Below are 12,715 nucleotides of genomic sequence, written 5' to 3'. Positions count from 1 at the left end.
AGTGATTGAGATGACTTGAAATTAGGCTTTACTTTCTGCAAGGGCCAGTCTCTTTCTAGTTTCTTCATACATGTGGGATACAGTGCTTTGGGATTGCAACAGAAAGCCCAGTGGAAGGTGTGTTTACAATGGCTCCTTCTTTTTGGAGGACCCTGGGAATTCTTTGCCTTTTTCTAAGCCCATGAGACTACAGATTGCTCTGCTCAGCTTCTTAATTTCTCAGCTTCCATTTTCAAGATTAGCAATTGCTTTAGGGAGAAAAAAAATGTCCTAGACTGGAAATCTCTAAAAACCATGATCTACAAAACTCTATTGTTAAATACTACTTATACTGAATAATCCTTGAAATAAAATGGAATTCAGTATGTAGACAGAAGTGATATCTCTCTTGTGTTTTAAGTGGAAACAAATCATTGTAAGGTATTTTATTTTTATAATTGTATGGCTGAATATAAATGAATAATAGACATGCTTTATAAAACTTATCTATAATCATAGAAATTATATAAAATATATGTTTTAAGACATCTGTTGTATGTGTTAAAATTTGAAATTATCAAAAACTCCTCATGTGGTCACATGTGTCTTATCTTCAGGTACTATATTCTATGTGGTTTCACTCTTTTCTAGGGTGGCTATGATTCTGGTTTTCTGTATCACTGTGAATTCCCCTCAGATGACAAAAGCAGTGATAACACAGTAAGGAAAGATGAACCTTTTGATTTCCGTCTTCTTGAGGATACAGAGGATAATCCCATCACAACTATCACTTTCAGGTGACCAGAATTTCAGGATTCTTAAAAAAAAAAAACTGTATCCCATTATTGTCTGTTTTTTCCATCATGAGTATTACCATTTCTAAAGATCTGTCCAAATGGAGGAATACTCAATGTTTAGTTAAATCAAATGACTAAAGTAGAGTCAAAGCTAATCCTGAAACTACTTCAACCTTTTTAACAAACGTCCTGTCAGAATATATTACACAATTGAATTGTATCAATTTTCTTTTTGTTACTTAGGAGGATGCTACTGTGTAGTCAGATAGCAAAAGTTCCAGGTTACAATGATTCTGGAGAAATCACAAATTGAATAACTGAGAATTAAGCATATATGCTGATCATTCTTTTAAACCAAAATATAATAGCTCCAGATTTTAAATTGTCTTTTTCTCCTTCTACCCTTTTGTATTAATTTACTAGAGCTGCCATAGTTTTTTAGGGCTTCAGCATCTGAATTTTGTGGGGACACAATTTACTCCATAACATCTTTGTTGTTAAAACTTTAGCCATTTGTTGATTAATTTAAAATTAAACATTTTCAGATTAATATGAAAAACAATGTACTTTGCTTGTGTTTCATAGTATTAACCAAGAAATGATGTTTTGTGGAATGCAAAATGGAGCGATTCGAGTATATATCCTAAGTAAGAATGATTTTTCATTGACCAGCATGGAGGACTACTGGCATTTCAATATGCATGACAATAATTATGGACGTGTTAATGCCATCTCTACTAGCTTTGATGACCGGTTCTTGGTGACTGCTGGAGCAGATAGTAATATCTTTGTTTTCAACATTTTTTCTGAGTTTGAGTTAAAGAAAGTTGTGAAAGCCAAAGTGCCATCTCCCAGGGTATGTAACTGACTAATAACAGTAACAGCAACTTTGTTTTAATGTTTTGGTGTTAAAATGTTCACATTCACTTAAAGATGAATTTGGATATAAATACCTTACAGTCTAATCTTCCTACCAGTATTATAATTTGGCCTTTCTGGTGTCTCTATGATCAAATAATATGATCAAAGATATTGAATTCACTTTATTACTTTAGTTATTTGATATATTATTTAAAGATATAGAAGTCCCTCAAGTAAAAAGACTATTAATTCTTCTGTCTCCATCACTTTGCAAAGTTTTGTTTTCAGGATGCAGTTTTTTTTCAGATATATTTTGCTTTCTATTTATTCATTCACTCATTGAAGAGGCATATGTGGGATGTATACCATAATTTGTACCTTTGAAAGGGGTTGTAAAAATATTATCATCTTTACTATTAGGATGTGACAGTATTATCAAAGAGTCAAATTATTGTATTCTTAAAAAGAATGCATTACTGACTTTGTAAAGAAGATTGAAGGTTTGGATCCCCAAATTATATACCTTTACCCTATCACAAGACCTAAATTTTCTGTTATCAAAGTGATTCCTTTGGCTAAAATCACTAATAACTGTTAGAATTGCTTGTAAAGAATGAGTTGTATTCGACCAAAGTTAAAACTCCTGTGAACACATCAGCTTCCTGTTTAACAGGTAGCCCACTTCAAAAGAACATGCAGAGAAAGTAGGGAAGATTTGAGCAGGTAAATTTTCATTTCTATTAACTGCAGCAATATTTGGAGAGTGAACTGTTGTCAAAAGAGATCCAGCTCAGGAAGAGAAAATTTCCAGAAGACAAAATAGATGAACAAGATGAAAATCTTTATCTTTCTACTTAGTACCAACTCTCCATGGAAACCCATACTGAATAGAAAAAATCCATTCCACATTTTTATAATGGTCTCCTTTTATTTATGACTGCAATTAATGTTTAAGTCTCTGAAGCAGCCTTTAAGAAGGCAAAATCAGAAAGAATTGAATATGCAAAGTAAAAATATTAAGCTCTGCACCAGTCTGAGTTTCTTAACCTATTTTAGAATCACTGGGGAGCTCTTAAAAGTATAGATGCCTGAGCCCATCCAAGAGGAATTAGGTCAGAATCTCAGAAAGTGAGTCCCAGGCATTAGTACAGATCTTCTTCAACCTATGATGCATTGGGGTTGTGTCCTGATAAGCCCATCATAAATTGAAAATATCTTAGGTTGAAAATGCATTTAATACATCTAAGCTACTTAATATCACAGCTTAGCCTAGCCTAACTTAAGCGTGCTTAGAACACTTACATTGGTGTACGGTTGGGCAAAATCATCTACCATGAAGCCTATTTTATAATAAAGTGTTGACTATATCATATAATTTGTTGAATGCTGTACTGAAGTGAATATAATGGTTTTGTGGGTACAGCCAGTGGTGAGGGTACCAGTTGTTTACCCTTGTGGTTGGGTGGCTGCAGCAGCCGCCAGCATTGTGAAGGAGGATCTACTGCATGTTCTTTGCCAGGAAAAGGTCAAAATTCCAAACTTGAAGTATGCTTTCTACAAAATGCATATTGCTTTTGCACCATCATTAAGTCAAATAAATAGTCATTAAGTTGACCATCTTAAATGGTCACTAAGTTGACCATCATAAGTCAGAGACCATCTGTATTTTTTAAAACTTGCCTCTTCCCCAGCCCCAACAGTTCTAGAGTGCAGTCAGGATTAAGAACAATTAGCAGGTGTTTGGAACTCTTTGGAAGCACATCTGTTTAACTTATTTGCTGTAAACAGGAGATGGTTGGCTGTTATTAGTATCATCTTGCAAATTGCAACTGATATTGGAGAAGCAAGGGGCTTAGCTCCGAGAAATAAAAAAACAAAGTTCAGTCAAGTTCTGTCCTAAATGATTAATAGTAACTAAAATGTATTAGCCATCCCTTGTCTCTGACATTAGTCGTGACCTTATGACTTCACTTTATGAAAGTTATAGATCGTCTTACATAAATGTACGTTTATATTTTATGTGTATCAAGACGAGCACTTAAAAACCAACTTGATCAAAAGAGAATCATTATTTCTTTACAACAAATGACAGCAAAATAAAGACCCTATGTGGTATGAAAGAGAATAGAAAATAAGTTCAATTTTACTTAAGAACAGGTTAGCTAGAAAACTAGGACTTTTTGTTTCATTCATTGGGTCATAAATCCTTTTCAGCAACCTAAGACATTTTTCAGCACAGAACCTGTATTTTTAAAACAAAGTACTTTCAAGTGATTTACTTCATAGTACTTCTTAATTTAAGCTTCCTTTCTAAAGGAGAGTCATACTTCTGATTTCATATCCTTCTCAAGGAGATGGATTATATTATTCTGTGTATTTCCCACTGAATGTTTTTGATAAGGTCAAGTGAAACACTTAAAATTTTTAAAATATATGTATTTGAAGTTTTTCATTGTATACGCATGAGGTATTTTGAAGGAACTCAAAACATGTATGAAAGGAATATGCTTTTTTAAAAAGAAGTATTTGAAAATAAATGACCTTGAGGATTTCTTTTGCTGTATTTTTGTTAGTAACACATGAATATCAATAATTCCTATTTGGAAGGGGAATGTGATGATATTAACATTTTGCATACTTGGGATTGGGTTTCTTTTTCTACTTACCCCTTTAACTGAAGTAAAAACAAATATAAGTTTTTTCCCTAGTTTATTTTTTTGTGAAAGTACTTTCCAGGCCTCCACCTGTTAGAAGAGAAAACCCCTCGATTTACTACTTACTAAGTCTTTTAAGGGAAATATGTGATTTAAAGGGGCTAACCTTTCATTCCTTTTCCTACAGTTTGGAATAGAAACAGAGCCAATTCCAGAAGATATTGAAGATCCTAAAGCCTACAGGTATGAGAATTTTTGATCAATACATACTAGGTCTGGGCTTTTGCAAACTACATCAACATTTTAACAAAGTTGACCAAGCTGAATGAATTTCCAAATTATTAAGTACTAGTTTTCTTTTTGCTATTTCTATATTAAAGGTATGTTATCTTTTAAAATTTCTATTTTCAGTATTGAGAATGCCAGAAGAAAAAGAGAACATGACAAGTTAATGAAAGAAGTAGAAGAAATCAAGGCTGGAAAGAGAGAACGGATCAAAGCTTTAAGGAATCAATTACAGAAACTACTACAGATGAATGAAGAATTACCCAAACATATGCAGTTTAAACGGACAGTAAGCCTCAAATAAATTTGATTTTAATTTTAACATATGTTGTTTCTGAATTGAGACTGCTATTTGACCAAGCAGAACACTTAAACCCGTCTTTAAATTTCCCTTGCCTGGCCGGTCAGTGTTTTAACAACTAAACTACTGTAGAACTTGTCACACAAGTTGGTTTGGATGTAGATGAGTCTCTTTGTACAAAGTTTACTTCTGGATTTAGCTACTTCATATGCTTTTGGTAATAAGATAAATATAAATTTGAATCTGGTTATCAATCATTATCATACCTAACCAAGTTATCCAACCAAGTGTTGGATAGGCACATACTATGTAATTTGATTCTCTGTGATTTCTTTTGTATAATTCACCAGCTCTATTGGAAAGATAAAAACTGGTTCATCTACAAAGTTGCTAAAAAATATTTGCAGCTATGGGGACAGTCACCAAATTAAGCTGATTTTTTATTAAATATTTCTCTTGTGCCTTATTGACAACCCCTTCTGAGCCACCAGGGAAGCCCAAAAAAGCTTCTCGGTGTGACCCAAATAGGATAACCACTTCTACCTGCTAGTAATATTTTCCCCCATTTTTGTTATCTTAAATGGAATTACTATCAAGAACCTAGTCAAATAAAAGCTCAGAATTTATTTTCTTGACTATACCCATGGATTACCCAGTCCTATAATTCTAGAAGCACTTAGCCAATTTCATTAAAAAAAAAAAAAAAAATTGGTGAAATCACATTGATAAACTCATATTGGCAAAAAGACCAACTTAATGGTTAAAAGATGTTTGTTATGGTACTAATAAAAGGATTGACACTTGCAGAATATGGGTGACTTAGTCCAAAATAAAGAACAACTGGGGCAAGTTCTGTGGCTGAGCATTTTACATACATCGTTACTAGAAGCACCAACACATCTGGAAAAAATAATTACTTGTAATTTAGTGTGAATGAGGGCCCTGTTATTTTTCCAGGAGTGAAGTAAAGAAACACGAGGTCCCTAAGTATCCTCATGGGGGAAATGGCCCCTTTGGTGAAGAATATTCAAGCCTGACTCGGTTTTATCAGCAAGTCGCCAAACACATTATGGCCTTTCCTAGGTGGGGTCACATGGGAGGGGAGGTTCAGCTGATGAACATGTGCCATGAACTTCTGCCCTGTGCACAGCTAGTTGTGTAATAGTAGCTGCTTCGGGGTAGAGGGAGTTCTTTTTTTTTTTTTTTAAATTTGGTACACTCTGCAAATGTTCTGTTAACATTCATTGTTTTTGATTGTGGGACTAATCTTTCAAGATGTAACTCTGTTTTCATCATTGTTAATTATTTCTGAGAACTTTTCTCCATATTTTGTGACAGTAAAATCAAAGTCTGCGGTTTCTAGAATCAGAGAGTTTATGATATGTAGGAGAGAGTTATGTGGCATGGAATGGAGGACAAACCTTAAATGTCTATATTTATGTATGAAATAGGATTGCTAAAGTCCATTGGTAACAGTACCCATTTTGGTGAACAAGTCTACTTATCTTCAGGATTTTGATCTAGATTCCAAAATTCGTGCTGAGATTGGCAGGAAAACAGCTAATAAAATTCAACGAGTGGAAAAGGAATTGGCTTGGGAAAAGGAGAAACACCAGCTTGGTCTAAAGAAGCTACAGAATAGGTAGGATCCATATTTCCTTCAAGTCAAGATGTTTATGAACAGATATTTGAATAAAGTAGTTTCCAGTGGTTTTATGGAAGTGGTCAAATAGTTGGTCTCCTATAGTACCTACTAATGCCTAAAACTCTGGTAATTCTCTCGTCACTGCTGCTATCTCCCTGAGCTCATTCCTTTCTCGTTTAAATATGCAAAATTTTTACAAACCAAATTATGTCATATGTATTTGTTTTTGGTTTTTGACAAATTATTTATCTTATATTTAATTAACACAGTATGTATGTGTGCATGCTCAGTCGAGCGTAACTCTTTGCAACCCCATGGACTGTAGTCCGCTGGCCCAGGCAAGTATACTGGAAGGGGTTGCCATTCCCTTCTGTAGGGGATCTTCCCAACCCAGGGATCAAACTCACGTCTCCTGCATTGAAGACAGATTCTTTACCACTAAATCACCCAGGAAGCATCAAAAATAAAATAGAGGCAGAGGACTTGTAATGAAAGATGACAACTTCCTATCTGATTCCTCTCATGCATTAATGTGACTTCCCAGAGGAGACTGCTTTTTCTTTCTGCCTTTTTAAGATATAATTTACATACATAAATGCTTAAATCTCAATACATTTTTGTAGATACATAAACACAAATATCCACCACCTAGAGTAAGAACATTTGTAGCACTCCAGAAAGTTCCCTTGTGTCTTCCTCCCAGTATTTACTCTCCAGAGACAAATGTTTATCACCATAGATTAGTTGTGTCTGTGAACTTTCATATATATGTAAAGCTTCAGTATGAACTCTCTTGTATCTGGCTTTTTTATGCAGTATCATGCCTAAGATTATCCATATTGATGCAGGTAGCAGTTTTCATTACTTTGAAATATTCTATTCAATGGTTATACTACAATTTATTCATCTGTTTAACTGCTGATGGATATTTGAGTTGTTTCTATTTTGGGCTACAGTGAATAATACTGTTATGAACATTCTTGTGTATATGCCTTTTGGTTGACATAAGCAGTTTTTTTTTCCTCTAGATTTATCTATTTGTGGCTGTGCTGGATCTTACTGTGTGCAGGCTTTCTCCAGCTCCAATGAGCAGGCTTCCGTGGTGGCTCAGTGGTAAAGAATCTGCCTGCCACTGCAGGGGACACAGGTTCAATTGCTGATCCGGGAAGATCCCACATGCTGCGGGACAACTAAGCCCTGTGCCACTATTGCTGAATCAGCACTCTAGGGGCTGAGACCTGCAAGTATTGTGCTTACATGCCGCAGCTACTGAGGCCTCCATGCCTAGACCCATGCTTAGCACTTATTTCAGTTTGCTTGTTGATATAACACTCCAAACCTTCTGTCTTTATATGGAATTCTCTCTGTCTCTTCAGATATATTTCCTCTGTGCTCGTCCAAATTTCCTCTTTTTATAAGGATACCAGTCATGTTGGATGAGGATCCACCCTAATGATCTCATTTTAACTTGATTACCTCTGTCAAGACTTTATTTTCAGATAAGGTCATATTCTGAGCCACCTGGGATGGTTAGGACTTCAACATATTCTTTTTAGGTGACACAATTCAACCTGTAACACTCATGCTTGCCATCACTGGGCAGTGTCAGATCTTTGCATTTCAGTTATTCTGTAGTAGTGTGTCAGTGCGATTTAAATTGACATTTCCTGGATGAGTGACAATTTTCACTCCCATTTCAAATACTTATTGGTTACTTGTATATTCTCTTTCATTAGATGTTTGTTCAAGTCTTTTGCTCATTTAAAACTTGGGTTGTGGTAGTCATATTCTGGATGAGACTTTTGTCGTATATGTGACACATGTATATAGTGACATATCTGTGCATGCATGTGTACATGCATGCATGTAAGATATCTTGCTCTACGCTGTAGCTTGTCTTTCATCCTTATTATAGTGTCTTTTTGAACAGAAGTTTTTAATTTTGACAAAGTTCAGTTTACTGGTGTTTTTCTTTTCACTTTATCAACAGTTTCACCAACTTAAAAAAAAAAGTTTATTTGGCTGTGCCGCATCTTAGTTGCAGCATGTGGGATCTAGTTCTCTGGCCAGGGATCAAATCTGAGCCCTCTGCATTGGGAGTGTGAAGTCTTAGCCACTGGGCCACCAGGAAAGTCCCTATATTTTCACTAACTTTTTATGGTTAGTGCTTTTACGGTGATTAAGGATTCTTGGCCTTTTTCCAGTTTGTGAAATAATCCTCCATTTTCTTCTAGAAGCTCTACTGTTTTGCCGTTTTCTGTCTTGGATAATTTTTGTGGGTGCTGTAAGAGAAATCAAGTGTCTTTTGTCTCTGTATTGATATCCAGTTGACCTACTATCGTTTGCTGATAGGTACATTCTTTCCTCACTAGATTGTAGTGATGCTTTTTTCAAAAGTCAGGTAACCATTATGTTGAATCTATAAATCAACTTAGATGCAACCGAGATTTTAAAGGAATGATTACATAAATTAATTACATCCTAAAGTTAAAAGATGAGGAAATGTGAACTGCTGCCAAAAAATAGCAACAATGAAATTGATGAAGAACTTTTAAAAGATAAATCTCTGTAGGCTATAAGAGGAAGGTGAACCAGAAAGTAGTATGAATTCCTGAGCTTAATGTTTTTGTAGAGAAAATAGGGTAATATATGATATACATTTATCATCTCCCCATCTATTATCTATCATAACTATATGAAATATGTATTATTTTGTATATGTACTATATGAGATAATAGGAAAATGAATTGCACTTCCTCAGAGTTTAATATGATCCACTTACCATAAACTGCAGTCTGTTTGAAAATTTTGACTCTTCTACATACTAGCAAAACCATGGTATGTTGTTAATAATGAGATGTTTAGTATTTTCATGAGAAAATTCTACTTTAAGAGCTATTCAACTTCCACTACATCCTTCTTGGTATATACATGGTTGAATTTTGGACTCAACATGATATAATGGTATTGTTTATCAGTATGTACATTGTGATCTTATTTTATTGTGTAATAATTGTGTAGCATGATTGAAATGGTGACCATTACAAGTACTTATTTTCCCCCAGATTTCGTGATTCATTGGAAAGCGATATTATTGTAGTTCATGCCATTCAGAGTGATCACAAGATATCCTCCTATAGGCTTGTGAAACCCTCTAAGTACTCCAAAACCAAACGGGCAAGTCAATCAGAGAGAAGACCAAGCAAATTTGAGAGGTTTGAAAAAGAAGGAACTGGAAGAAAGGATAGCCAGAGAGATACAGGTAACATAAATGACAAGAAGGCTTTTGAGTCCATATTTATCAAAATTTCAAAATTGAATTCTTTTTGTGAGCAGAACCTTTTGATTCCCAGTCATGTGACTAAGGGTGGATAAGAGCACCAAATACTACTGATTTCTTGTTTCCCTTGTCCAACTGTTCTTAAATCTAGGATTTTCCCAGATGCTAGTTTTCCTAGGAAGTGTATGTTCCCAGACTCCTGGGCCGCACCCCAGATTGTAGGGCTAGAACACAACTCACTCTTTTCTAAGGACATAAACAGAATGAAGAGCTGAGAATACAGGTGTGAAAATAAATCTCTAATCCCTGCCTCCTGTGACTGCCCACAGGGTGACTGGGGTGAGAAGAAGCAAGACAGGAATTCTGGGAACAGATGTGGAGAGCCTAATCAAGGGTAAAGGGCACTGCAGCCTGGCCAGATGTAGGCTAGAGCCCATGATTCAGTACTGACATTATTACTGTTTCACACTCTTCATTGAGAAACATTTAATGGCTTCTTTCTGCTTCTAGGATAACTTCTGAAACCCTTATCACATATTTAATCCTTCTGCAACATATCTCTATTTTATCCCCAATAGTGTCTTCTCATACTGCTTGATTGGCACATTTAGCTTATTGTCCTGCTTGCTGCTTCCTAATTATGTCTGAAACGTCCACATGCAGGTTCCTAATGAAGTGACCAATTCACTCCTCTCCTCTCTGAATTCTACCATTTTGGGGGGATCCAGATCAAATTATACTTTTATTTTTTATTGATGTATAGTTGATTTACAGTGTGTGTTAGTTTCAGGTGTACAGCAAAGTGATTGTTCACACACACACACACACACACACACGCATATGTTCGTTAATCAGATTCTTTTCCCTTGTAGGTTATTACAAAGGTTGAGAATAGTACCTGTGCTATGCAGTGGGTCTTTGTTGGTTATTTATTTTATATATACGAAATACACTTTAATTATCAAATCTTTCTGTGGCCACCCAGGGCATATTTAACTTATTTTTCCACAGTACCATATATTTGAAATATGAAATAAAATGGTAACCATGCATATTATTTAACATTTTTCATGTATATCTAAAGTGTTATCTCTATGTAGCTTGAACAAAAATTGAGTAATTCCTCTAGTAGGTACTTATAACTGATAAAACCAATAGTATTATTTTAATTAATTGTTACTGAAGTATAATTGACCTAGAGAACTGTGTTAGTTCCAGGTTACAATATAGTGATTCCATATTTCTATACAGCACAAAATGATCACCATGGTAGGTCTAGTTATTATCTGTTACCATACAAAGTTATTACTACATTATTGACTGTTTCCTGTGGTGTCCATTTCATCCCCCTGGCTCATTTATTTTGTAAGTGGAAGTTTGCACCTCTTAATCTCCCTCACCTATTTCATCCTTCGACCCCTTCCTCTCTGGCAACCAGCTATTTGTTTTCTGTATTATGAGTCTATTTCTGTTTTGTTATGTTTATTCATTTGTTTTGATTTTTTAGGCTCCACATATAAGAGAAATCATACAGTATTTGTTTTTCTTGTCTTATTTCAGTCAGCGCAACACTCTCTAGGTCATCCATGTTGTCACAAATGAAAATATTTTATTCTTTTTTTATGACTGAGTAATGTTCTATTGTGTGTGTATACCTCATATTCTTTATCCATTCACCTATCAATGAACACTTAGTTTGCTTCTATATCTTGGCTGTTGTAAATCATACTGCAATGAACATAAGGGTGCGTATATCTTTTTGTGTTAGTGGAACTTTTTCCCTTGGAAAAATACCCAAAAGTGGAATCCTGGATCATCATATGGTAGTTCTGTTTTTAATTCTTGAGGAATCTCCTGCACCAACTTAGATTCCTACCAACAGTACACAAGTGTTCCTTTTTCTCTGTCTCCTCACCAACACTTGTTATTTGTCATCATTTTGATAATAGCCATTCTGGCAGGTATAAGGTGATATCTCATTGTGGTTTTGATTTGCATTTCCCTCATGACTGGGCTTCCCTGGTGACTTAGACGATAAAGAATCTGCCTGCAATGCAGGAGACCCGGGTTCAGTCCCTGGGTTGAGAAGATCCTCTGGAGGAGGAAATGAAATAATACTCCAGTATTATTGCCTGGAAAATCCCATGGACAGAGAAGCCTGACAGGCTACAGTCCATGGGATCGCAAAGAGTCGGACAAAGCTGAATGACTAACACCCTCCCTGATGACTAGTAATGTTGAACATCTTTTCATGTGTCTGTGATAAAGCCATTAATTTTAAGTTCTAGATTTGTGCGTTTCTGACCAGTTTTTAAATTGGCTGCAGACCACTACAGTTGATATATATCACCTCAAATTACACATCAAATATGACTCACTTGCTGTTTTCTTCCTCCATCATCATGTTACAGAACTCTTTCCCAGCTTCCCAGTATCTACCACTAGTCTGTTATTCATGATCATGTTCTTTACTTCTTTAATATATGTCTTATGTCACCAGTTTTTTAAAAAATAAATTTCTAAGGAGTAAAAATTGTGATTTATATCTCTTTATTTTGGTGTTCTAAAGTACTTATTGCTAAGTCATTTCAGTCGTGTCCGACTCTGTGCGACCCCATAGACAGCAACCCACCAGGCTCCCCCGTCCCTGGGATTCTCAGGCAAGAACACTGGAGTGGGTTGCCATTTCCTTCTCCAATGCATGAAAGTGAAAAGTGAAAGGGAAGTCGCTCAGTTGTGTCCAACCCTCAGCGACCCCATGGACTGCAGCCTTCCAGGCTCCTCCATCCATGGGATTTTCCAGGCAAGAGTACTGGAGTGGGGTGCCATTGCCTTCTCCGAAAGTACTTATGGTGGGGTTTAATTCATAGTGATTGCTTAATATACACCATAACTATGGATTCGGTATATTC

The 12,715-nt window shown here is 35.6% G+C and overlaps 1 protein-coding gene across 3 annotated transcripts in view; it reads left to right on the top strand.

Annotated features, from left to right (window-relative positions):
- Positions 1–12,715, top strand: part of CFAP44 (cilia and flagella associated protein 44) — a 119,438-nt gene that overhangs the window by 61,729 nt on the left and 44,994 nt on the right. For all 3 annotated transcript variants that reach the window (XM_002684775.6, XM_059887897.1, XM_059887895.1), the window contains 6 exons: positions 631–776; positions 1,362–1,632; positions 4,479–4,534; positions 4,703–4,865; positions 6,389–6,519; positions 9,589–9,785. In XM_002684775.6, the coding sequence (XP_002684821.2) occupies positions 631–776; positions 1,362–1,632; positions 4,479–4,534; positions 4,703–4,865; positions 6,389–6,519; positions 9,589–9,785 (964 nt within the window). The remainder of the gene's footprint in view (positions 1–630; positions 777–1,361; positions 1,633–4,478; positions 4,535–4,702; positions 4,866–6,388; positions 6,520–9,588; positions 9,786–12,715) is intronic.

This window comes from Bos taurus, chromosome 1 (assembly GCF_002263795.3).
Source record: "Bos taurus isolate L1 Dominette 01449 registration number 42190680 breed Hereford chromosome 1, ARS-UCD2.0, whole genome shotgun sequence".
NCBI classification, from domain to species: Eukaryota; Metazoa; Chordata; class Mammalia; order Artiodactyla; family Bovidae; genus Bos; species Bos taurus.
Note: the sequence above shows the minus strand (reverse complement) of the source record. Positions and strands in the feature narration are given on the sequence as shown.